This window comes from Dromaius novaehollandiae, chromosome 1 (genome assembly GCF_036370855.1).
Source record: "Dromaius novaehollandiae isolate bDroNov1 chromosome 1, bDroNov1.hap1, whole genome shotgun sequence".
Classification (NCBI taxonomy): Eukaryota; Metazoa; Chordata; class Aves; order Casuariiformes; family Dromaiidae; genus Dromaius; species Dromaius novaehollandiae.
Genome location: NC_088098.1, coordinates 198,959,411 through 198,982,843, shown reverse-complemented (window position 1 = coordinate 198,982,843; position 23,433 = coordinate 198,959,411). Strand labels below are relative to the sequence as shown.

The following is a 23,433-nucleotide window of genomic DNA, read 5'->3' as shown; positions in this document are numbered from 1 at the left end:
AACTTAACATAAGATTTAACTTCAGTTAAAATTGCCTGGTAATATATATCAGGAAATATGATAGTTTAGTGAAGGCTTTACAGAAAAAGCTTTATTAAGAAATCTGGAAGTATTGCATGTCCAGATATAAGGGGAAGGTTTAAATTATTTCAGTGGATCAGTTGGATCAGAGATGCTGTCATGTACCATATAAGCAACATACTACCCCTTTTTATTACTTCAAAAAATTGCATAATTCCTAAATATTTCCTCCCAGTATTTGTGAAGCCATTTTCCTTGTATGTATGTAGAGAATAATTTAAAATGCCTAGGCTGTAAAACAGGGTTATCAAAACACTAAGAATACGGTGTTTGTAGTACTGAATAATATATAAGGTAATGATCAATAGTCCCTTACAGGGAATACATTTCATCTTTACATTAGCTGGGCTATAAATTTTCCCTATTGGCTTCAACTCATGCTTTGTTAGATTTATGTGATTCATGCCTGTTATTGATTAGTGCACAACTATTTTCCGAGAGATGCCAAATTAATTGTTCAAAAAATCTATGAAAGTGCTTTTTTATTGGCCATGTGAGGTTCAACACATATTATACTGTTATTGTATTATTTCATGTAAATATAATCTCCAAAAGGCTTTAAAATGGTTATGTTGTGTGCTTAGGCATAAAATTCAAAAAATATATTGCAAGTGCTACTCAGTGTTTTATTATGTGGCTCAGAAAGTAGTGTGCTGCAGCAGTATGCTGCTTAATGGTGCTGGATAACTCCTGTGAGATCATTAGACTTACATGAACACTTTGAAATAGGAAGCAATTTCCATTTTGCTCCACAAGAATCCTAGATCTGTGCAAGACTTGGCTGGTAGCATCCTCACTGAGGAGGTAAGCCATTTGCAGGGAAGGCTGCCAAAAAAACCCCAAACCCTCAGAAGCAGATGACTTGGTATTTGATACAGACACTTGCCGTACCATGCACATCGATGCTGAACCTAGGGAGCTTTGCAAAAGCAGTGGTTCTCTGCAAAATGTTCCCAGCTGTAGTGCACAAATGCTTCTGTGTGAGGTTGCTATAATGTGTATAGGAAGAATTAATCATTTATACACTATTGTTTAGGTTGAGAATATTTTAATTTTCAGATTTGAGATGAGTAAAAACACTCCAGAGAGTTAGAATGATTAATATCTAGACAAATATGTATGAGACTGAACTGTACTACAGATTTTCATTTCTGGAGCCTCTGGAAGATCATACTGTGAGTAAAACTCTTTCCATGTATTCCTGATTCATTGATGCCTCGAAGTAGATCTTGTGGTTCTGTTTGTAACATTTTATTTTCATCTTGCAGTTCTGATTCAAATGTATTTCTAGGAATTTATTTTTCAGACCAAATCTCTTAAGTTCTTTAATCATGGTAACTTTGGTTACCTGAATACTTGATTTTGTTTCTTTGAATATATTGTTTGTTGTGCAAATCAGAATACTGACAAATGTAGTGTAATATGACTGAGCTTTAGATTTGTGTTTAAAAAATGCTGAGAAAGATCGAGACTAATCTTTTAATTTGCTACCTTAATGCTCTCTGCAATGCATCGTTCTGGTGGGCACTCAAAGGACTTAATTGTTCAAGAACCACAACTGAAAATATATTCATGTGTTCCTCAGCTTCCTCAACGCCACTCTGAAAGTGGAAAAACTCCTTTGAAAACAGCTGCTTGTCACTCAGGGATCAGTCACAGCTGAGAAAAATCTTTAAATGGAAACAACCTGTACATTGTTTTTTTCCTGTATTTTGTAGGTATACTGGAGTTTATCAGTATAGCAGTGGGCCTGGTCAGCATTCGAGGAGTAGACAGCGGGCTCTACCTTGGGATGAACGAGAAAGGGGAACTGTACGGCTCGGTAAGTTCCTCGCTGTCTCCAAAAATTACAACCTTTGTGTTCTATAACAAAAATAGCGTACGGCTTCTCTAAGCCCTTATTGTGCTAGGTGCTATACAAACACTGTTTCTGCATTAAATATCTTCTGGTCTAATTAGAAGCAAGATTTCCTCCTGCGGTAAAACAAATAAGGGAGAGGTAACAAGTGACAAAATCAGGAATGAGCGATAATGTATACTGACCACAGTTTAGATCTAAGCAGCAGAGATTAATGGCCATAGCTGGTTGCTGAAGACTAAAACATGTACTGCAAGATCTGTAAAAGTGTCATTTCAGTAGAGACTTAAAAGGAGACAAAGTCACTGCTTTTTCTTAGTAGGCAGAGAGCTTTCTAGGAATTGGCAAGAGCAAGTGGCGGGGGAGGTAAAGGGTGGCATACGAGGTGAGAAAACAAGAAATGAGAATGGATAAAAGTTATGGGAAGCACAGGCATGAGGGCAGGAGGCTTGGTGGTCGTGTCCTGGCAGTTTGGCTGCTGCTCCCTGTGGGGATGGCAGCAGAGGTGAGGAACGGTTTAAGGAAGGAGTAAAAATAGGGATTTCTGATGTGGGAGTTTGAACGGTGAACGAACCTACCTGTGGCTGGTGGGTGACCATCCTTGGCAATTCCAGGCTGTCTTGGAGACCTCTGCCTTGCGATCGCTGTGCAGCAGAGCTGTGTGGGACATGGCCCCTTCTGGGAATTTGAGACCTCTGGCAGCCCCTGGGGTTCACAGCCTGGTCGGATCATGGGCAGGGATGTCTGAGATCAAGTAGGTAACGCCCCAGATGGGAGGAGGCAACCACTTCTAGCAGTAAAGTGCCAGCCCCCCAAACTGACAACGCTAGCAGGACTAGAGCGGTACCCCGGTTTGAGGAAGAGGATGGCAGGTCTGAAGGAGAGGCAAATATCTAAAATGAAGGGAGGTTGTATATTCATTGGGGCTTGTCAGAGGCTTGAAGGAGAGGACTCCAGTGATCGACCAGAGGCTGGTAGGGGTCTGGGGGGGTAGGCATTGCAGAGAGGCACTCAGGAAGGAGTTAAAGTGGTAACGAATGTGACTGGGTATAGCTGAAGATACGTGTGTCAAAAGGGAGACTGGGAAAAGGGTGGTGAGGGAATTGAGTGGGACAACAGCTGGAGTGAGGAAATGTGAGAAGATGGGGATGAGTACAGGGATGAAAACAGAAAGAGTAAGAAGGAAGTCCAGCTTCCCAATACTTGATCTGTGGAAGAGACCTTAAGCTATGAGGGTCCAGCAGAAGTGTTCTCAGCGGGTTATCCAGGTTCACTGATGCCTCCCTAACCACCTCCTCTGTGAGAGGGGGAAAGCAGGGCAGGCAAGGCAACTGTCCTCCAGGGGAAGAGCAGGTTAAGGGTGGAAGTGCAGAAAGGTGCAGCAAATGTGCAGTGTCAGGGAGGCAGAACGGGAGGTGGTAGGATGAGGGGTGAGGCTTGGACACAGAACGTGTGGACGAGGAGAAAGGGGGGAGATGCAGAGGTGGTGGGAACCAGGGAGTGGGAATGGTGAAAGGAAAGCGATTTAGCATAAATGGCAATATGGAGGAGGAGGAGGTTGGAAGAATGGAGGGGCAAGGAGAAAGGGGGAGGATGCAGTGATAGATGTAAACAAGCTGCCTATGGATAGAAAATACTTGGTCGTAAGTAACAGTTCTTGTGCAGGTGATCTGTAGCATAAAGAACCAATTAAGTCATGAGTAGTTTTATGGTTCAGTTAGGCAGCAAAAAGGCAGAAAACCAACAGTAATATGAATCCCCAATGTTAAAAATCAGCAATAAGAGTAATCATTTAAGCAGATAAATGTGTAGTCAATGAATCGGTTAAGTTATTCTACACCTCAGATATTCAGAGAAAGAAAGAAATGTCAAAACGACTAGCTATGAATAGACCTTAAATACATAGACTTGGGACAGTAAATGGTAAATCACTTTTCTGTGTAATTTATATTTTGTGTTTGTAATATGTTTGACTGTCAAAGTGAATTACCAAAAACATTCTTTACTGAAGAAATATGCACAAGAAGTTCTCTGTAAATTACTAAGCTCACTGCATTAGTAAAAAAAGTTGTTACCTGAACAGCAGTGCTAAGGGAGCCTGCTTTCCTAAGGGCTCATGTCTCACAGCCTGAGGCATGGGGGTCTGCTTACCTTCTGCTTGCTCAACCTCAAATTCCCCAGCCTTTTGCATTTGTACCGAGAAAGAGACATTAGCTGTCCTGCGCTCACTGCATTGTCAGTTTGCACTGACTGCCTAACTCACTACTCCTGAGCAGGACATGCAAGTGATTTCTTTTCTTTACGCTGTCTCTGATTAGTCACAAAATTGATAGGAACTTAATTGTTTTGAAGACCTTTGCCTCCTGATTGAAACTGCTTGAAAAGTTAAGGAAGGACTGACAGGCTAGCAGGCAGAGGGACAGAATAATTGTATGACCTCTTTTCCTTAAGAAATGAGGCTAAAAATATAAAGCCATTTATAGTGGAGAACTGGCAATCTATAGGGCCAGAATGCAAAGTTCAGGTTAAAATCTGATGGATGATAGGGCATATTGTCAGCCTCCAGAGATGGCACATACTGAAGAGTGATGGTAATTGAATTACATTACTTCCAATGAAATATAACCTCTAATGGCTACTCAGTGTGACGATGCTTTAAAGCCTTGTCAACACTAGCAATCCTAGTGGCTATATTTCAGCAACTGTCAGCTCTCGTAGAAACACTGAGATAAGCAGGCCTCAGAACAGATTTGTGTGTAGAATTGGCTGGACATTTTTAAGTGACAGTATTTTGCTTTTGGTTTTGGTCAAAAAGGGCAATTAATTGAAAACGTTCTCTGGTGGGAATAAATGTACCAGTTTGAACCAGAAGCAAGTCACAATCCAACCTAGAGTTCTCCTTTTGGCGAGAGAGAAAATCAGATTAACTAAGGGCTGACAGGTGACAGCCTGAGGTTCAAGTTTTTCATCTGAACTAAGCAGAGCAGGTGCTTGCGTTGGACTGTTCTGTCCCATTTGAACTCTGTTCTTGCACAGCAGGTTCTCTAGTTCTGGAAGGTGGGTCTCTTTGCCTTGGTTTCTTCATAGAAGACCATGAATGACATTGGCTTTGTCATGGTGCAGAGCAGCTATATGTATGAGGCTGTGAATGTGTTTTGTAAGTTGGGAAAGCTGTTTCCCACTCACAGCTCAGTAGCCACATCAAAAATACCTGGTCCTACTCTACTTCTGCGTTGTGGATTTACACAGGTGTGTTTCTGTGGGCATCCAGTGTTGCAGCACAGATATTGCTGGAGTAGATGCCCTGTGACTATGATGATACCATATTTATATTCAAATTACTGTATGAAAAATGTATTAGGTGTGAATCAGATTAGCTACTATGACACTTATATCCTTCTAGATTTGTGTTTGAAACATTTGGCACAGGAAGATTTTTCCCAGCATATTTGTGGTGCCACTGGAGATGGGACATATGGCAGAGCAGAGCAGCCAGGGTGGGTGACTTCTGCCAATTTTCATAAAAGGCAACAGTAAAATCAGTTTCAGAATATCTTGATCCAGGCATGCTCGTTTTGGTCTTCTGAAGTGCTGCTTTCTTCCTAGATCTGCATCAACTGCCTGACATACATGCTTCCCAGCCTGCCCTTTACAGGTAGCTGTTCCTCTTGCATCTTCTGGTCAAAGCAGCGCAGTGCCTTGGACACTGCTCCTGGGCAGGAATGTGTAACTCAGGGTGGCTATTCCCAAGTTCCTCTTCACCGCTGGGATTTGGCTAGGCAAAACAGAAGATATATGTGGTACTCTGAAGAAGCAAGTGGTAGCTATGTAGTGACGACTTGGAGGCTATTTGGTGGCAGCAGCTTTCCCTCCTGTCTAACTTTCCCTCCTGCTCTCCGTTTACCTTGCCTTCCCTTTGCAGCCTGCAGATATGAGTCATCATGTTTCACAACAGTTAATGTGCTTGTCGTTAGAGAGGAGGAAAAATCCAAACTACAGATAGGGTCCGAAGAGTGTTAAGAGAAGACATGAAGACCTTCCTTCCTTCCTGACTGCCAAACGGGTCTTGCCAACACCTCTGGCAAGTGTGTTAACGAATGTGTGTGAGCCGTGCTGCCCTGTGCCATGCAGAGGAGTGAAGGAGGTCTTCATGGTCATTTGCATGACCTTCACACCTCCGTGTGCTGTGGTAGGACACACTAGCCCTGTGGGAACAGAGCTGCCCTGCTCCTCTTCTCCACAAATGCCGGTCCCTTGACTGCTCGTGGGCCCCTGGCCCTGGCAGGAGGCAACACAAGTTATATGGCCAAGAGGAAAAGTGTGCAGAGAAGTGGAAGATGTGGAGCAATGACATGGGGGAGCGGTGTGGAGAGGAGGAGGAAGACAGGAGGGGAGGCTGGATATGCTGAGGAGGGCCAGGAGCACTCAGAAGGGGTGGTGAGGGTAGGGCGAAGACCTCGTGTGCCTGCAAAGCACCTGAGGCAGAGCTGCAGAGCCTGGATTGATGACAGCAGTGGTTTCTGGGGCACTAAAGCTGCCTGGGGCTCCTAAAGCTACCGGGGTGAGGATGGGGAGGGGAGAGACAGTGCTGCCCTTGAAGAAACATGTTTTGCCAGTAAGTGTGCAGGGAGGTAACGATATGCCTCCTTATTGTCCGAGCAGGAGAGCACCTGCAATATTGTGTGCATTTATTTGGATCCTTGTGGTCCTAGAAGGACAATGCAGCTACAAAGATGGATGAGCAGTTTTTGAGGAAAAGGAGACAGATTTTCATAGCCTGCTAAAAATAACTTGCTGTAGGTAAGGAATTGTGTTATCACATTTTATGTTTCCAAGCAAATAAGTGAAGGGAATTTTTCAGCCCTTCAAATGGTAGGTCAAGGTGCACAGAAGCAACATTAAAAAAAGAAAGCTGGAGGTATGTGTTGGGAACAGCGTGTCGACCAACTATATGGTCAATGCACATATCTAAGAATAAGATAGGTAATAAAGTGACCTTGCAGTGTCATTCACACTTCCCTATTCCTGTTAAACACCTTTGATCTAAAGGGATTCCATATGCTTTTGATTATTTTTTTTTAAGCTGCATTATTTACCCATCAGTGTACATGCAGCCACCTGTCGCTGTAGCGAGCCTGGGAACAGGACTGTTGCAGTTCACAACAATTCTTGGAGGAAGAACTAAATGTAATTCCCCTGAATGAAAGGACAGACTTGTAGGCTGAGAGTGGTCACATCCCAGCAGGGATATGGCTATGACAGCAAATTTAAATTTAACACCCTTCTGCTTGTGCATAAAATAAAGTGTCTTTCGAGAAGTGATATAAATGCTTGAGAGTCAGAGGGCAGTTTCAAGAACGGCTGAGTTGCACGGCGCATTCCGGGCACTAGTGGAATTGATCAGGAAAAGGTGGCACTCTTGTGATCCCAAATCTGATGATGTCTTTTATCAGTAGCCCTGACTCATGTGTTCCTGAGTAAATTCACTTTAAGCAGAAGAGTTGTAAGAAGCAGACCTGTAACTAATTTGAAAAGGCAAACTTCTGAGATTTGAAGGGGACTCGTTCATAAAGGTGCTTGTGGCCTTGAATGTGGAGGAAACTTTGAACTTGGTCAGAGATACAGAAGTTCTCTGGAAACTTACCCCAGCAAGGGTAAAATTGCAGGGAAGGGTTTTGGAGTCTAACCAGATGTGGACACTGAGCAGAGAGCCTGCAAGGAATAGGAGGAGGGCAGGTGGCAGAAAAGGGTGTCTTAAGGCCCACAAGCCTTAAGTGTGTCTTATCCCCGCAAGCATGGGGATAGAATGCAAATTGCTATAATGAAGCTAAATTGGGCCTTGCAAGGGATAATAAAACATATGGCAAAAACTTTTAAAGCTATATAAATGAAAAGGGAGCAGGAGTCTTTACAAGTGCTATGTACTCAGGCTGGAGTGCAAATGGAAGACAGTCTGAATATGGCTGCAGAATATATTAACTTGGCTTGCAAGTATGTCTAATAAACTTGTTGTGATGGTGAAACACGGTTGGAAGATTTGACTGTAGTTTGATGAACGGTCAAAATGGGTGCAGCTAACACCAGTGCTGAAAGAAATGACTGTTGTCTCCTTCCTCCCTTTTGCTGGCACAAGCGTTTCTGTGGCTGCACAGTGAACCGAAGCAGGGAGCGGAAAAATAACCTGGGAAAACAAAAGGATTGTGTTCAGGCGTGGTGGTTCCCCATCCGATGCACTGTGGGGCTGCACGAGGCAGGATGTGGAGCTGAGGTGGGAACAGACCCTGGAGAGGGGGGATGCATCTTCCAGAGGCAGTGCAGGTGTTTGCCAGCCTCAGGTGTTTGCGAACCTGCAGCCGTGTGGTTTCTGTTCGGCAAGGGGCATGACCTAGGAAGCTGCAAGGCCGTTCGTCTGTCCCGAGTTGTGCTCAGGGCTTAAGAACGTGCTTTTGAGTGAAGGAATAGAGGAGGGCCTGAAAGTAAACGTCAGATGAGTTTACTGAAGTTGGATTAATAGTTTCAGGCAAATCTATTATTTTAGTTTTGATAGGCACTTCTTTTTCTAGAAATGGGAAATACCATTGCCCTAATCTTATAGGACTGTGTTAGATATGACCCAACAGAAAAGAGTATTTGCTCTAGTGGGATAGACGGGGCTTAGCAGAAGATTGTTTGATAGATGAGGAAAGAACTGAAGAGAAGACAGCAATGGGAAGTGCTGAAAAGTGTTAGATTGGACTGAAATTATTAGTGGAGCTTTTATGGATTAGTCCTTGGGGTGGACTTAATCCTCCTTTATTCCTGATTTTTATTAGGGACATTAAACATCTTGTCATAAGAAGTAGGAGTGTGTTACTGAAATTTGCAGGTGTTGCACTGAAAATACTTCCCAAATTTGCAGAGGACTGCCTCCCAGAGGGGACTAGGTGACCTAAAGTGTACAGTATGTGAACTCATGCTCTTGGGGCTACTGTTAAGGATTTTTCTGAGTTGAGCACTCTTCAGAAACAGCAGAGAAGATACTGGAGGCACTAACTCATCACAGTGTGGCTACGATGCAAAGGTTGTGCAGCTGCACCTTGGAGAACCATATAAATGCCTCTGCATAAGGCAATGGTAGGATCTAGTCTAAGTACAAAGTGGAGTTCTGGTCACTCATGTTACAGATGAATTGAAACTGGAACAGGTGCAGAAAGGCCTTACTGGGATAATCAGAGGAATGGAAAGATATGATAGAGTCTAAGTATCTTGGCTTATTTAGCCTAGCAAAACAAAAACTGAGAGGATACATCCTTGTATCTGTAAATGCATTGAGGTTTAATATCAATGAGAGAAAAAAAAATCCTTAAAATAAAGGACAAGGACAAATTGGTATGAGTGGGTCAAAAAGAAGCTTAGGCTGCATGTTAAGAGGTTTCAGATCATTGAAGAAGCGAGATTTTGAGCAGGCATGAAAAATTTTTGCAGACAGCTGCGAGGTGAGGCACAAACTTTTTTTTCCCTATACTGTATGGTAGGAAACAGCTTTGTTATTGTGGATATTTTCTTTATTCAGGGTGTAGGTCAGAGAAGACCTGAAATCTCAGTTATTTGTTGTTTACAACCTCATCTACTTCAACTTTGCAGATACTTTCTTTCTGAATTTGTATAGGCAGCCTCACTAAATGCTGGTTAGTGTTAAATGGTGTTTCACACAGGTAGCAGCATTAAGGATGAGAACAGACCTAGTCAGCAAGATGACAGCAAGGTAGCAAGGAATCTGTAGAAAAGAAAGATCTTTTGGGATGTGGGTATTGGTGTAAAAAAAACCTGATAGGCGAATATGTACACTTAATACAGGTAATCTGGGACAAGTTATTTGTGAAACTGCACCTACTATGGTTCTTATTAAACTGAGTCTTTGGTCTGTTTATTAAATCAGCATTACACAAATTATAATACCTGTCACAAAAGGTAGACACCTGTTAGTACTGTCTTGTGGGATAGATACTGAGTAATCAGCACTTTTTCTTATGTCATTGATTTTCCTTGGAGAACTGCATTCCAGATACTGACTAGGTCTGAGGATATTTTATAGGAGAGAAAACCTGCAGTGATCTCCTTATCTTGCTCTATGTGATTCCATGCTGAATTTGGATTACCATTACATGCCCGGGACGAGAAAGCACCAGAAAGTCTTTTACTTAAATGAGAGAGATATATAAAGCTAAGCTTTGATTTTTTATAAAAATTGGAGATTGCAGGTGCCGTTTGACAGGACAGCCAAGGCGATCTAACGGCTACCGGTTTGCGGAGCGGGCAGCCCTGCTCCCCTGTCTCAGCTGCGCGCTTTTGCTTCCTTCCTAGCTTTGACAGTAGCACTCGTCCGACCTGGTCGGAGGCCAATGCAGGCATCCAAAGCCACAGAAAAAGGCTTGTCTTCTTCTGTAGGGCTACTTCTCTGCTGGTTCAGCTGTGAGGGAGCATTGCAGTGTGGTGTGGGAGAAGGCTTGTGCGCTGCCCTTTGGGCTGTAAACCTGAATCCTGCCTAGCAAGCTCATGCTGGACATGTTCACTTTGAACTTTTTCAGATTCACCTCTTTCCAGCTGTATAGCTCCCCAGTCAATCTTGCCCGAGCATTTCTGGAGCCAGCAGTGTTAGCTGTTAGTGTAAAAAGGTGCTGTGTATTAAGCCGACCTGAGAATAGTATGTTGAAGTGACATACTAAAAGAGCATCATCAGCAGTGACATACTGAGAAGTGCTTGGGGATTAAGAGCTGCATCAGATAAAGAGCTGATGTGCACTGTTTCTGACTCAGGATCCAGTGGGATGCGAACGTAGCACTCTTTTCCACTTTACCATTCATCATTTTCAAAGACGGAGTAGAAAAGTCTGCCCTGCGGGGACTTCATTAGGGATTTTGTCTAGTTTGGGATTTGCTTTGCAGTTTGAATGTACTCAGGCTGATTTGGTGATGTGCAGTAATGCAGTTCATTTGTGTTGCATTCAAAAAGCTTAAGAAATAAAGCTTGTTACAGTGCAAATCCATTTTTCCTCCTTTTATAAAGCCCTTTGGCTTCTTTTTCTTTCCTTTTGTAAGGACAGACTTTTGCTGCTACTTTTGATCTGAAGATCAGGTTTTAAATCCATGTTCCACAATGGCTACTGAGGAAAAAATTTGGCTTTTGTTATGTATGCTGCATGCTTTTGAGATCTGGCCCAGGCTGTGTATCTTTAATCTTTTAAACTTTGCACTTTGATTTTAACACAGTTACGGAGGCACTGTAATTGTGACTGAGTGCTTGGGAGAAATTTTGACTTGATTCTATTACCATTGAAAGTGCTGAGGGAAGTGCCATTGACTTTAATGAAAGCAGAGTTGGACCTGTTCCTGTAAAACCACCTATTAATTTTATGGTTGTGTCAGCAGACCCTGATCAAGATAAGAGCCCTACTGTTTTCATCATTTAAAAAAACCTAAATCAAGACACGGTTTCTGGCTGTAAGAGTCTGCAATCTAAAGACGGTTTTTAAACATGTTTATTGTCCTTGAATAGCGAGGGTGATTTTGGCCTGCTCATGCCTTCATTAGGACAGCATCTAATGCAGGATCTGAACTTAGAACAGGAAGCTTGTTTGGGAAGGTTTAAGGATAATCCTTCGAGCCATTTTAGAATATACAAATGTGGGAAAACAATGTTGTCATGTTTAAAAAAAATTATCAGGGTGTTTTCTTTATACTTGTAAAATCCGCGTTCTGCGGAAGGTCCGTATGCTGCTGGTAGACTGACCACCTGGTCTTTGACCTCTTGACTGACTCATTCTGTTGAAGTTGTTATTATATGTCTATTTCTTTCAGGTAGATTGACAGTTTCTTTCATCAAAACTGAAATTAACTGCATGGCTAAAGTCTGACCCACTGAAGAGACGTGTTCCACTGGGGAGCGTGTGTGTGTGTGTGGTTTTGCGTGTGTGAGAGGTGGAGGGTGAGTAGCAGACGAGAAGAGCCCTCTGACTTGCTGAAGCATTTTCCGAAAGCTGGGTTAGCTGTATTGCTGGGACCCTACGGCAGGGCATGGCAGCACCAAAGATACGTGGCTTTCCAGAGAAATCTTTGTGAAATCTTCTTTGTCCTACTTAGAAAGTAAAATACTAAAAAAAATATATCTAATCCTTGACTTCAGGGTGGGATTGCCTCTGGGAAGAGGAATGGAGGTAGTGACCAGAGAACAGTTTCTTGAGAGACAGAAATGTTAGCAAATGGAGGAGCACTGCTGTGTGAATGGGCAAACGTGACATGTTTTCTTCAGCAGCTGCTCTTTGAAATGCTGGCCTTCCTTTATGGCCAAAAAGGTGGGAAATTAAAAGGCCTCATTTTCAAACAACTTAAACTGACCATGCAATCGAGTCCGGCTGGAAGAAGGTCGTAGAGTGCCAGCCCTTTGCTGTCCTGCCCACCAAAGCCTTGCAGCTTCGAAAATCTGTCAGATTTCACATTGTTTTCCAATGGAAATTGGAAATCCACTCCAGTGGATGTTTGGCATTTCGGCAAGGAGGACAGGATCTTTCCATAATGTAATAATGTAATAGCCTGCGCGGCTTGGTTTGTTTAACTCTGATGATGTTTAAAGTGCATCCAGATCGACCCAGACCGACACTGTGGTCAGTAATGTCCCTGTCCTCTGAGCTAGAACCTAGCAGAGGGCTTTACATAAAAGCAGTAACTAAATCTAGAGACAGGCTTTTGTTCGTTGGTCCTTGACCAAATCAACTTGCTGAAAGAACAGAACATGAAGTATTTTAATAGGATAAATTTTTATCATGGCATATGTATTATAATTGTTCGGCCCCTGTGCAAAGTGTTTCATGAAGGCCCTTGAGTGTGCTCTTGTTCTTATGATGAGACCTTGTAGCTGAGGGATGAGGTGCTCCTCTAATGATGGTTAGGTCAAGTCTTGGGTGGGGTACTCATCTGAGTGTAAAGACCCATGCAGATTAAGTACTTTTTATCCCTCAATTTATAGTGTCTTTCAGCTTGTGAGTTGAGCTGCTCCTGCCACTACACACAAAAAGCACACGCTTTCTGCTCGAGGAGGACTATGCTTTCCTTTGACCTGGTGTTCTTTCCTTGGAGAGCAACAAAACAAAATTAAAAATGCTGACAAAGCACTTTGATGCTATGCTCTATTTTAGTTGTATTTAAGCAAAGTATGATTCGTTTAAAATCTCTGTTGAGTTAAAAGGTTAACTAGTATTTCATTTGCACAGGGTGGTGAGTGTGTGTAGCTGTAGGATAACAGACCTGATTTGACATACGTGATACCATTTGATAGAAGAGAATTTGTGGAGTGGGGCATTAGGGTAGGTCAAGTTACAGCTTTCAGTAAGTCTGAGCGTGCCTGAAATGGTTCTTTTAGTGTCTTAAAATATTTGTTGCCTTTTTATCATTGTAAGCCTGATCCAAGTTCCATTTAAGCTGATGGGAACTTTTCTGCTGTCTTCTTCAAAAATTGGCTCGGGCCTCGTCTCGGATTGCATACCACCTTGTTTGCTGATTCTTGGAAGGGTTCAGCCAAGCGTTATGAACTAGATGCTTAGATAACATTGATGGCTGTGGTCCTGGATTGTGCCAGGGAGACCAAAAATAAAATAGAGGTCAGAAGTGTGAATAGTAAATGGCGCAGTATGGGTCTGGTCCTGCTGGCACTGGAGGGAGGGGAACACACCTGCTTGCTTGTTTTTTAGTAGTCGACTTCCTCCCAGCGCTGCTCAGTCGTAGCGGAGGGAGGGAAGCTCTTCAGCTTTCACAGAAATGGAGCTGTGACAACTTTCACAGCCAGAGGCCTTGACGTGGAATTTTGTCATTTCTTCCAGCAGAAGCAAGAGGAGACCCTTGGCGTTTAGGTGAAAATGAGTTTTCATCTAATGCACTTGCCTGGGCAGGTTTGAAGTGAACCTTTATGGACATACGTGTGACAGCTGGTTGGCAGCGTGTGCTGGCAGGCGTGCGCTCACGCATGGTGGGCTTGCTCTTCCTATAATGGTCGCATGACCAGGGAGGGCATGTTTGAAGCTCGATGGATGCTTCAAACTGGAAATCTCAGTGGAGTGGATATCACTAAAGCTGTGGATTCGGCAGTGGCAAAATGGACGGAAGCCCAGCTGGGCTCTCTTCCTGCTGCAGTTGGTGTCGGAAGAGCTCTGTGACAACCCTGGTGTGCAGGGTAGTGGTGCTGCCTCCCCGTCTGCACTGTCTGGAGGAAGTCCATGGTGATGTGGAGGGCATGGAGTGGGGAGAACGAGGGGAATTGTGAAAAAGGGAGAAGGAATGAAATCCGTGCCATGCTTACAAAGCTCCTGAGATTTTACTGTTGATGCTGAAGTCCACTTATTTGTTCAGAAAACTGCTTTTCTGTCACCTTAATTGTGACCTGTACCACTGCAGTTTCAGTATGTGCATTGCTATTGCCCCTTCTGATGATAACACTCAAAGGGGACCAGGTTCTCCCAGGTGGTGGTGACTTTACAAGCTTTTTGTATGGAAGATGTTAATTTTTAAGCACCCTTAGAGCTACTTTATGGTTGCAGTACAGAATATCCAAGCTTGTTTTGTGTAAATGGGGGTGTATGTATCATAAAAATTTCATGCAAATGAATTAGCAGTTTAGGAGGAGAAGTGAAGATGAATACTCCTTCTGTGTGAAAGTACAAGATGAGGTCAGGTAGGGAAAATGCAATTGCCCAACAGGGGTTTTATCAGGACACTTTGCCTAACTTCCCTTATCTTAGAAAAAGTGCCATGGAATATGAAATGCATGTAATTGGCAGTGCATACGCTTACTTATTTGCTAGATCTCTCTTCTAGACATGCAGAATTTCCTACCATCTTCCTGAAGTGCTCATGGAGAAACACTGACACAGACATAAAAAGTCAGGTAGTATTTTTGGCAGACTTCTTTTTTTCCCCCTATTATGTTCTGTCAAATTATTAAACAAACAGCATTGTGGAAAAACATAGCTTGAAGAAACTGGTCAAAGAGGAGTCCATGCCATTCACTAAATCAGATATTCAAAATGCAGTGCTTGACTAGCACTGTTCTCCACTAACTTAGGAAGAGAGATGACACTGCTTAGTCACAGTATTTGGCTTCCAGTGGTGCTGAAGTTACTCTGGAGGTTGCCCATTCAGCCAGAGGCGAACCTGCTTGACATGGCACGTCAGACAAAGCAGTCTACTACAGCTTTATTTATGACAGCTCTTGCTGAGTGTTAAATATTAGCTAAACATGGTATGTCCTAAAGGCTGTTTGCAGTGCAGAGTAGGAAGGGCCGATTTTGGGCAAAATGTATGTGTTTGTAAGCAGAAGAGCAAAGAAAACCAACTTGGAAGAGAAGAGGTTTTTTTTCCCCTTCTCACTGCATATATAGTTTTCATTAATGTCATATAGCCATAATAAGGGAGTTGGATGAACTTATTTAGGAGACAATATATCTAAACATGATTTTATTCAGACAGGGTGGATTAACATAGAGCAGATGTGTAGGAAGGGCTGATTACATCAGATGTACTACTTTTTAATAGCATTTGGACTTTTGGATTGTTTACTTGCAAAGTGTCTATATTTAATCAATCACTGTAGTAGTTTGTGTAAGGCAAAACTATATATGGCATAGAAATAAAATTGTTCGCTAAAGGTGAAATGTGTTTATTGTGATTTTAGGAATGATAGTCAGAAGAGGTTTCCTTTCATCAGATTACAAAACAGTTAGAGTTTTAACTCTGTAGGGTTATCTGAAAGAAAAAAGAATATTGACAAGTTTTATACAGGATCCTGTACTGTGCTTTCATGTAGTAAGCAGCACAAATGCCTCATCAGGTTTAAAGTCATGAAACCATTTTCTGGGCAGTGTACCTGTGTTTTTCCTATTTCCACATATTTTCAATTAGCTGCTTCACAGGGATATCTATTTTAAATAATATGCCAAAGCTTTCATTGCGGTGGCTGTAACCCTCTACTTTGTTAATTTATAATCTCACTTTTAATGGATCTGCCTGGAAGTAGAATGATATAATTATTTTTCTCCCCAGTTTAGACACTGGAGAATATAAAGAGAGAAATGCAATTCTAGGCTCACTGACGCTAGCCAGACTTTATCAGGCTGCTAAATTCAATCCACCTTGGTTCCTTTGCTCTTGTGATATGTGCATCTTTGAGCAATTCAATTATTTGAACAGCTAGAGTTAAATAAAAGGTTAAAAAAAAGTTAAAATGTGGAAATACAGTAAAATGAGAATTGATCACTTTATAGTGGAATACTCTATAAACAGTCTTCATTGAAAACATGTGGTATGTGGTGCGACATCTGATTTATATAATTCTGAGGTCACCTCCTTATTTGGCCCCCAAATTAAATGATTCGATCACGGCAGACAGCCTCCCCTTTTATAGGAAGGCAGGTTGGTTTCCACAGCTGTGCCGGTGGGGTACGTTTGGTATTTGTGTTAGTCTTCGACAAAGATGGCTGGTGGCGTGAAGTACGGGGCAACGAAATATTGGCACTGCAAAAACAAGAGAGCATAGATTCGGTTGCTGGAATAACAGCACGGAAAACCTGCTGTACTCTATGGCTAAACCTTGGTGTTAGGCTGTGCATACAGAGGCTTTCGAAAAGTCACAGCCAGCGGGGGAAATGCAAGCCGCTGGTAATCAGGAAACAAGCTCTCCTTCCCGTGGCGGGAGCAGTGGCTTTCGGCAAACTTTTTGCGTGCCGAGCCGCTGAGGCGAGGAGGAGCGTAGGCTTTCGCGTTTGAAGCTCGCTGCCAGCATGTGCTAGCCTCCCCCCTGCGTTACGTGCATTTCTGGCTTGGACAACGTGCATGCGCGCTCAGAGCAGGAGTGTAAGCTCATATTAAATAGCGTTGTGGTTTATATATACATATGTGTATATATATGTATGTATATATGAATATGTTAGTTTATATCAATTTCTGTCCGTCTTGGTACTATATAAGCCATTGTTGCAAGGCTCTCTTGGGGGGAAAAAGTATGCTGGGATTTTGGTCCCAATTTGTAGGGCCTGATTCAAAGTCACTGAAGTCAGTTTACTTCAGTGGTCCTTTGTTACAGCCAGGATTTCTTAGCATCCTAGGAAGAAACAGTATCATGAATGTCTAAAGAAATGATTTCGCTCTCTGGAAGAGTGCTCAGCAGTGTACCTGCAAATCCATACCTGCATCCTGATAGCTCTGTGAAGTTCACGTTGAAGTATTTCCTTGGTGGCTAATTTTCCCGAAATGAAGCGCTTCCTAGGATTTTGATAAGGGACGAAAGAGCTTTAGCTGTGTTCTAAGGGGAAGAAAGGCAAGAACAGGATGAAGTTGTAAAATCAAGATTAAATTTGTCGTCTTGAAATCCACCGAACTCATGCAGAACGCGGTATAATACAAAACCCTGTACCACAGCACTGTCACAATTGATCAAACCTGCCAGATAGAGGCTATTTTAAAATTTCTCCTTCAGGGCACGGGAAAGTACTGTTCTCACAAAGATAGAAATTTATGATGATGCTAAAAAAAATGCAGCTGAAGTGAATAATTAATGAATTCAAGACAGGACTGAAATATCTTCCTAAAATGTTGCCATTTTTAGTATGGAGTGGCTCTGCAGTGCTTGTCATGTGATCCTATTGCCTTTCAAGAGCAGCAAAACTCAGTCTGAATTAATTTCTTGTTCCCCCGTGGACCTATAGACCCAACATATAACACCCCTTAGCATCTGCAAACAAAATGATTTTAAAAATCATGCGAAATAAAACACTAATGAGAGCTGTACTTAGAGACAGTTTTTATAGCAGCTGAATCATTTTTATAATGTAGTTTGTACTCTGAGCCTGTCCGGGGCGGCTGCTGGAATGGGTTTAGCTTCAGACGATTCTGGCTCCAGTGATATTCATTATTGCTGCAGTTTCTCACAGTCAAAGTGCGTAGAGGCAATTAGCATTAGGTTGTTGCAGGATCTGCCCCGTAGAGGAGGATCTAATGTAAACAAATGCTTATTTCTTGTCTTTGGATAAGCAGTAGAGAGCGTTGCTGTGTTCCAGCTACTTCACACGGTAAAACATTGCAGACAAAAGCACCTCCCGAATGAACTCCTGTGTAGAGTAGCTGTGTGCACGTGCTCACGTTTCCGTGCGCCGGGTACACCCGGGCGCCCGGGGAGGAGGCAGGGCACAAGGGATGGCGCCGCTGTGCCAGGCGCTCGGTCCCCACGGGGCCACCACTGCGGCCATGCTGAATAGTCAACGTCCAGCTTCTCCACGCCAGGCCCTGGGGGGCTTCTCCTTCCTGAGGGAGCCATCGAAGGGAAAGGTGGGACCTGCTTTCTGGCTCCCTTTCTTGCTTCTTGGAGTTGTCACAGCTTGAACTTAGACCCCCAACACCCCCAAATATTCAGGTGTGGTGGAGGAGCCTGGCTTTGCGGGAGCTGGTGGGAGACGAGCTGGGGCGCAGCCTCGGCCACGGGGTGGACAGGGCGGCCATGGCGGCGCTGGGTGCAGGGCCAGGTCCCCAGCCCTGCCGCGGGGTGGCCGCGCTCGGGGCGCTCTGCTGGCTCCGAACCCATTGGCACGGGGCGTCTGCTGGGGCCTGCAGCCCCTGGTCGTGCTGGAGGCTCAGGTGGTGGAGGATTTTGGGAGCCTCCTGGATTAAGCCATGGACAATGTTTCTTGGAGGGACCTGGAGTTGGAGGCCTGGCTCCTTAATCACACTTGGCTTGTAGGTTTAGGTGCCCTAAATGCTTTGCTGCCTGTGGGCCTTGGTCTCTGCTTCCCCTTCCCTGTATTGCTACCTAAAAGGATGGTTTTAAGATTTAATTTCTGTGAAACCCCTCTGCAGAAGTGCGCGTTGTCTGGTGTTAGGAGCTGTTCCTCAGCTGGAAGCTGAGTTTGGTTGACGTGGATGTTATTCGAGTGAGAGCTCTTGTTGTATAAAGCTGCATGATATTATCATTATTATAGTCTATGTGCGAGAGCCTGGGAGTAGCCTGACTGTTCCCAGGCTTCTTTTTGCCAGCTGTCCGTCAGCTCTCCCCGGCTGGGGGTCGCCGTGTTTTGCAGCCATCTTGCTGAGTCGCTTGTGTGAGGCCCTCCACATTCAGACTGCACCAGGTCAGCAGGTTCCTGCTTTTTAAGCAAACCCTGTCCCTTCAGCCTGGGAGGGTTAGGGGGTGTCACGGCCTCAAGCGGTGAGCTGGGAGGCGGGGTGGGCAGCTATGGGAGCCTGTGGTGGGCAGCTGGGGCCTTTGGTGGCTCTCCTCAGCAGAGCAGGACACGAGGATGGCCCCGTACAAAGCGTGGAGGCTGCTCCTTGCCTAACTGCGTCTCACATGGGCTTCGTGCTTGCTCAGGCTGTGGCTCTGTGACGCCGATAAACCAAATGATGAGTACTAAATTTTTTAATTAGTGACATGGGTTGAGTGCTCCTTGCAAGGAAAGGATATAGGGATTTTAAGGCCCTAAATTGCATCAGAGCCCTGCAGAGCAGTGCTGGTTTCCCTTTGTTATGTCTTGCAATTCAAACGCTCGCGCTTGCAGTTCAAGCAGTTGCTTGTGCAAGTCCAGTAACATCCTGTGAGTTGCTTGGGAATGATCAGGGAAAAAAATATATGTTTTCATTTCTATTCTGCTGTTTTGATTTTGGCAACCAGGATTTTGGAGAATCAGTTTTGCTTCACATGTAGTTATCCACCCTTGTGATTGCTTTATGAAATACCCAGAAATACAGCTTTATACAGCTTTTATTTAGTTAAAATGGGGAACATTTAATGGTTCATTTTGCGAATTGACCAATGAGGTACTGATTTGGATCAGTGAAAATAATAATTCTTTTTTTAGATAGATTCTTTTTGTGGCTGGTTCCTTACTGCTTTTTCTTTTCTTTTTCATAGGAAAAGCTAACCCAGGAGTGTGTATTCAGAGAGCAGTTTGAAGAAAACTGGTATAACACATATTCATCAAATCTATATAAACACGTGGACACTGGAAGACGATACTACGTTGCGTTAAATAAAGATGGGACTCCAAGAGAAGGGACTAGGACTAAGCGGCATCAAAAATTTACACATTTTTTACCTAGACCAGTGGACCCTGAGAAAGTACCTGAACTATATAAGGATATTTTAAGCCAAAGTTGACAAAGACAATTCCTTCACTTGAGCCCTTAAAAAGTAACCACTATAAAGGTTTCATACGGTGGGTTCTTATTGATTAGCTGTGTCATCACATCAGCTCCACTGTTGCCAAACTTTGTCGCATGCATAATGTATGATGGAGGCTTGGAGGGAACATGCTGATTTTGTTCTGCACTTAAAGGTTTGTCCTCCTGGAGGAGAGCCTATGCCCACTCGCTTGATTTATTACGAGAGAGAGAGAGTGTGTGTGAGAGAGGGAGGGAGAGGAAACGAGTGCGCGTGAATGGGAGGGAGAGAGAGAGAGAGAGAGAGAGAGAGAGAGAGAGGCAAAAGCAAGGAGGAAAAAGGCCTGATGCATGCTGGGGAATAGACACGCTTTTAAATTTTTGATCAGTTGTACTTCGTCATATATCAGCATAGCTGCCATACTTTGATTCATCCGGATATTTGGCTGGTGGCCTGCTCAAGTGTACGCTGCATTTACAAAGGCATGGAGGGTGCAGTCTTACTTAAACAAGAGACTTTTCAGTTAATTGCTCACTGGGTCTCACCCCACTGAGTTTAAAGCAAAGACCTCTTAGTAAAAAGTAAAAATAAAAAGTTAAATTTATTTATAGAAATTCCAAAGGCAACATTTTATTTATTTTATATATTTATTTATTATATAGAGTTTATTTTTAATGAAATATGTACAGGCCAGATAGGCATTTTGGAAGCTTTAGGCTCTGTAAGCATTAAAATGGCAAAGGCCACTATGAACCTGTGGTAAATTCATGCAAGTAAATATAAAGGTGCATGGATAAATAAAAAAACCAATAAAAATTAATAATAATAAATTCTAGTGACCCTCATGTACTAAAGGCGACAATCTATTTTGTGCCCATATTATTGTAAAAGTATGCACACCACTCATGACACTGAGTACTCACTCTTCTGACTGCTTGTTTCATAGCTTACCCCCAGAGGATTAAAAAGAAAACTGGGTCTTCACCTTTTTTTCTGTGTCTGTAATATTTCCTCTCCGATAAAGTGACTTCTTACATCGCTGTAAACTTCACAGATGTGGAAAATATAAGGGTTGGAATATATTCTACTTGTTAAAATCTATTGCAGATTATACCAAAGCTAAATGATAAATATGCTTTTTTTTTTTTTTTCCTAAAGCAGGATGCCAGAAACAACATAAGTAATATCAACAATTGTACTAATTTTAAGATTCCACAAATAGCACATAACAGTTTCAGAGGGCAAGAACCAGGTTAACAGGATCACTCTTGTAAACATGTTTATTTGTGCACTTGACTATCTACTATGAAATTATACAAGTTCCGTAGGGGTCATTGTAACATCTTTTATGGAAAATTGCTTTCAGTGTGAACTGTCATAATACATGATATTAGCACCCTTCTTAAAGTAAAACTTGCAAAATGAAACTAATAAATCTCTATAAATAATGACAATGAGAGGGAAAGTACTAGACTTTTTTTTTTCCCTAAAATATGTTCAAATGCTCATGAACTGTAAGTGAGATGGCAGTATGTAATATTTAAGGAATTATAGCATTTTATGTTAAGCACGTGAACACATTGACTAGCAGTTACCATTGGGAATTAACCTTTAGAAAGAAGCAATTTTTTTCCCAGTACCCTGAAGAAGAAAAGAGAGAGAAAGCGTATAACACATACATTTTATAGTTGTATCCCTGAAGTTTTGAACCTAGTACCATTAAAACGAGTGCAACTTTTGCCATTGAATCTATGGGGAGGATGATTGGGTCTGACACCCCTACCTGTCCTCAGGGGCACTGAGGCTGAGTGGAAATGTACTTTGGAGTAGCTATACATAAGTTTTTAGCCTATTCTTAATTAAGTAATCCTGATTTGTTTTTGCTCTAATGCAGTCTTGTCCATGTGATATAAACGTACATTATTCAAAACTTAAATCTGTTCTGCGATAACCTATGGCTCAGTGTCCTGAACACACGTGACCTTTCTGCACTCTGGCAGGCAGCAGAGGCCATATCTCAACTTGCAGTATCAGTAATCTTAAATAAAATGTGGCATTTTATTTTAATTGTTGTGTAATGATAAGGATACGTAAATTAAGTTAGTTGATTTGTAAGATACAGTTAGACCTACGTATTTGTCTAGGGACTGTTATTGCCTAAGGATTTCCAGCATCGTAGTGCAGCCCACTAGTTTATTTTTAACCCTTCAGAACTGCTGAAACTTGCACGTAATTTGGCTGCAGGTTAACCAAATGCTGAATCATTTGACCAGAAGGTGCAAAACCTTCCTGGACGATAGAACGATGAAATGAGCTTCTGGGAAGTACGAGGATTCATTGCTCAATATTGAAAAGATTAACTATACTGCAAGACAAGGAAGGTTGCAACTCTGTGTTTTTTTCAGTAAATCTTTCATACACCAGAAAATCAATTGTGAAGGTTAAAAATACTATGAGTTGAGGCCAGAATACTAGGCCATGGTCTGAGTCTTAATGTTAAATCAACTTGGATTTTTAGTCATAGGCAAATCATTACTACTAGTTAACATGTTTTATTTATTTTATTTTTTTTTGTATTTTTCTAAAGAAAGGATTAAAACCAAGAAAAATGTTATGAGTTTATGGCAGTCCATATAAATAAACTGTAACCAATTTACTCGAATAACCCATAATGGTGTGTAAATACTGACTTTATGTAAATATAGAAACGTGTAATTTAACATAGGCATTATTGCGAGAGTGGATGGTCCAGGAGCTGGCAGTTTGCCACTCACTGCAGGTTCATTGGGTCAAATTCAGCTTGTTTCAAGTAGTGAACAACAGATTTTGTGCAGTCACTGATGTAAAATGAGTTATTTCTGCTTGCTTTCTGACGGGGGATGGGCCAAGCTGTTATCGCCCGGGTGCTGCTTTGCTCCTTTGCTGGGGATGGAGCGGGCACGGAGGCCCTGCCTGGCCTCCCGCAGTCCTGCTAAAGCAGGTTGGAAGACACCTCACATGGCAAAGTGGGGGAGCTTGCACTGCTGCTGCACCTCTGCTGTGGACAAATAGAAATCTTCATTTGCTAGTGCTGTCAATCTGGCACCTTTCTTGAGCACTAAAATTCACTTGAAGAAAAATCTGAGGGGAAAAAAAAAGAGCAATTGGTGTTATTGATATTCTGTAATGGTGTGTAAATACATACAGAATTCTGTAATTTGTATAAATACATTGCTATAGAATTTTGAAAATTGGTATTATTTGCTTGATGTCCCTTCAGAGCTATTTCTTACAACTGTGCATATGTGTAGTTATGGGATTGCAAAAAGATGTTCTTTTTTAT

The 23,433-nt window shown here is 42.6% G+C and overlaps 1 protein-coding gene across 2 annotated transcripts in view; it reads left to right on the top strand.

The window, feature by feature from the left end:
• The window catches only part of FGF9 (fibroblast growth factor 9), a 28,705-nt gene extending 5,922 nt beyond the window's left edge, over nucleotides 1-22,783 (top strand). For both annotated transcript variants that reach the window (XM_064505014.1, XM_026108931.2), the window contains 2 exons: nucleotides 1,800-1,903; nucleotides 19,863-22,783. In XM_064505014.1, the coding sequence (XP_064361084.1) occupies nucleotides 1,800-1,903; nucleotides 19,863-20,108 (350 nt within the window). In that variant the 3' untranslated portion in view covers nucleotides 20,109-22,783. The remainder of the gene's footprint in view (nucleotides 1-1,799; nucleotides 1,904-19,862) is intronic.
• Nucleotides 22,784-23,433: the final 650 nt, after the last annotated feature.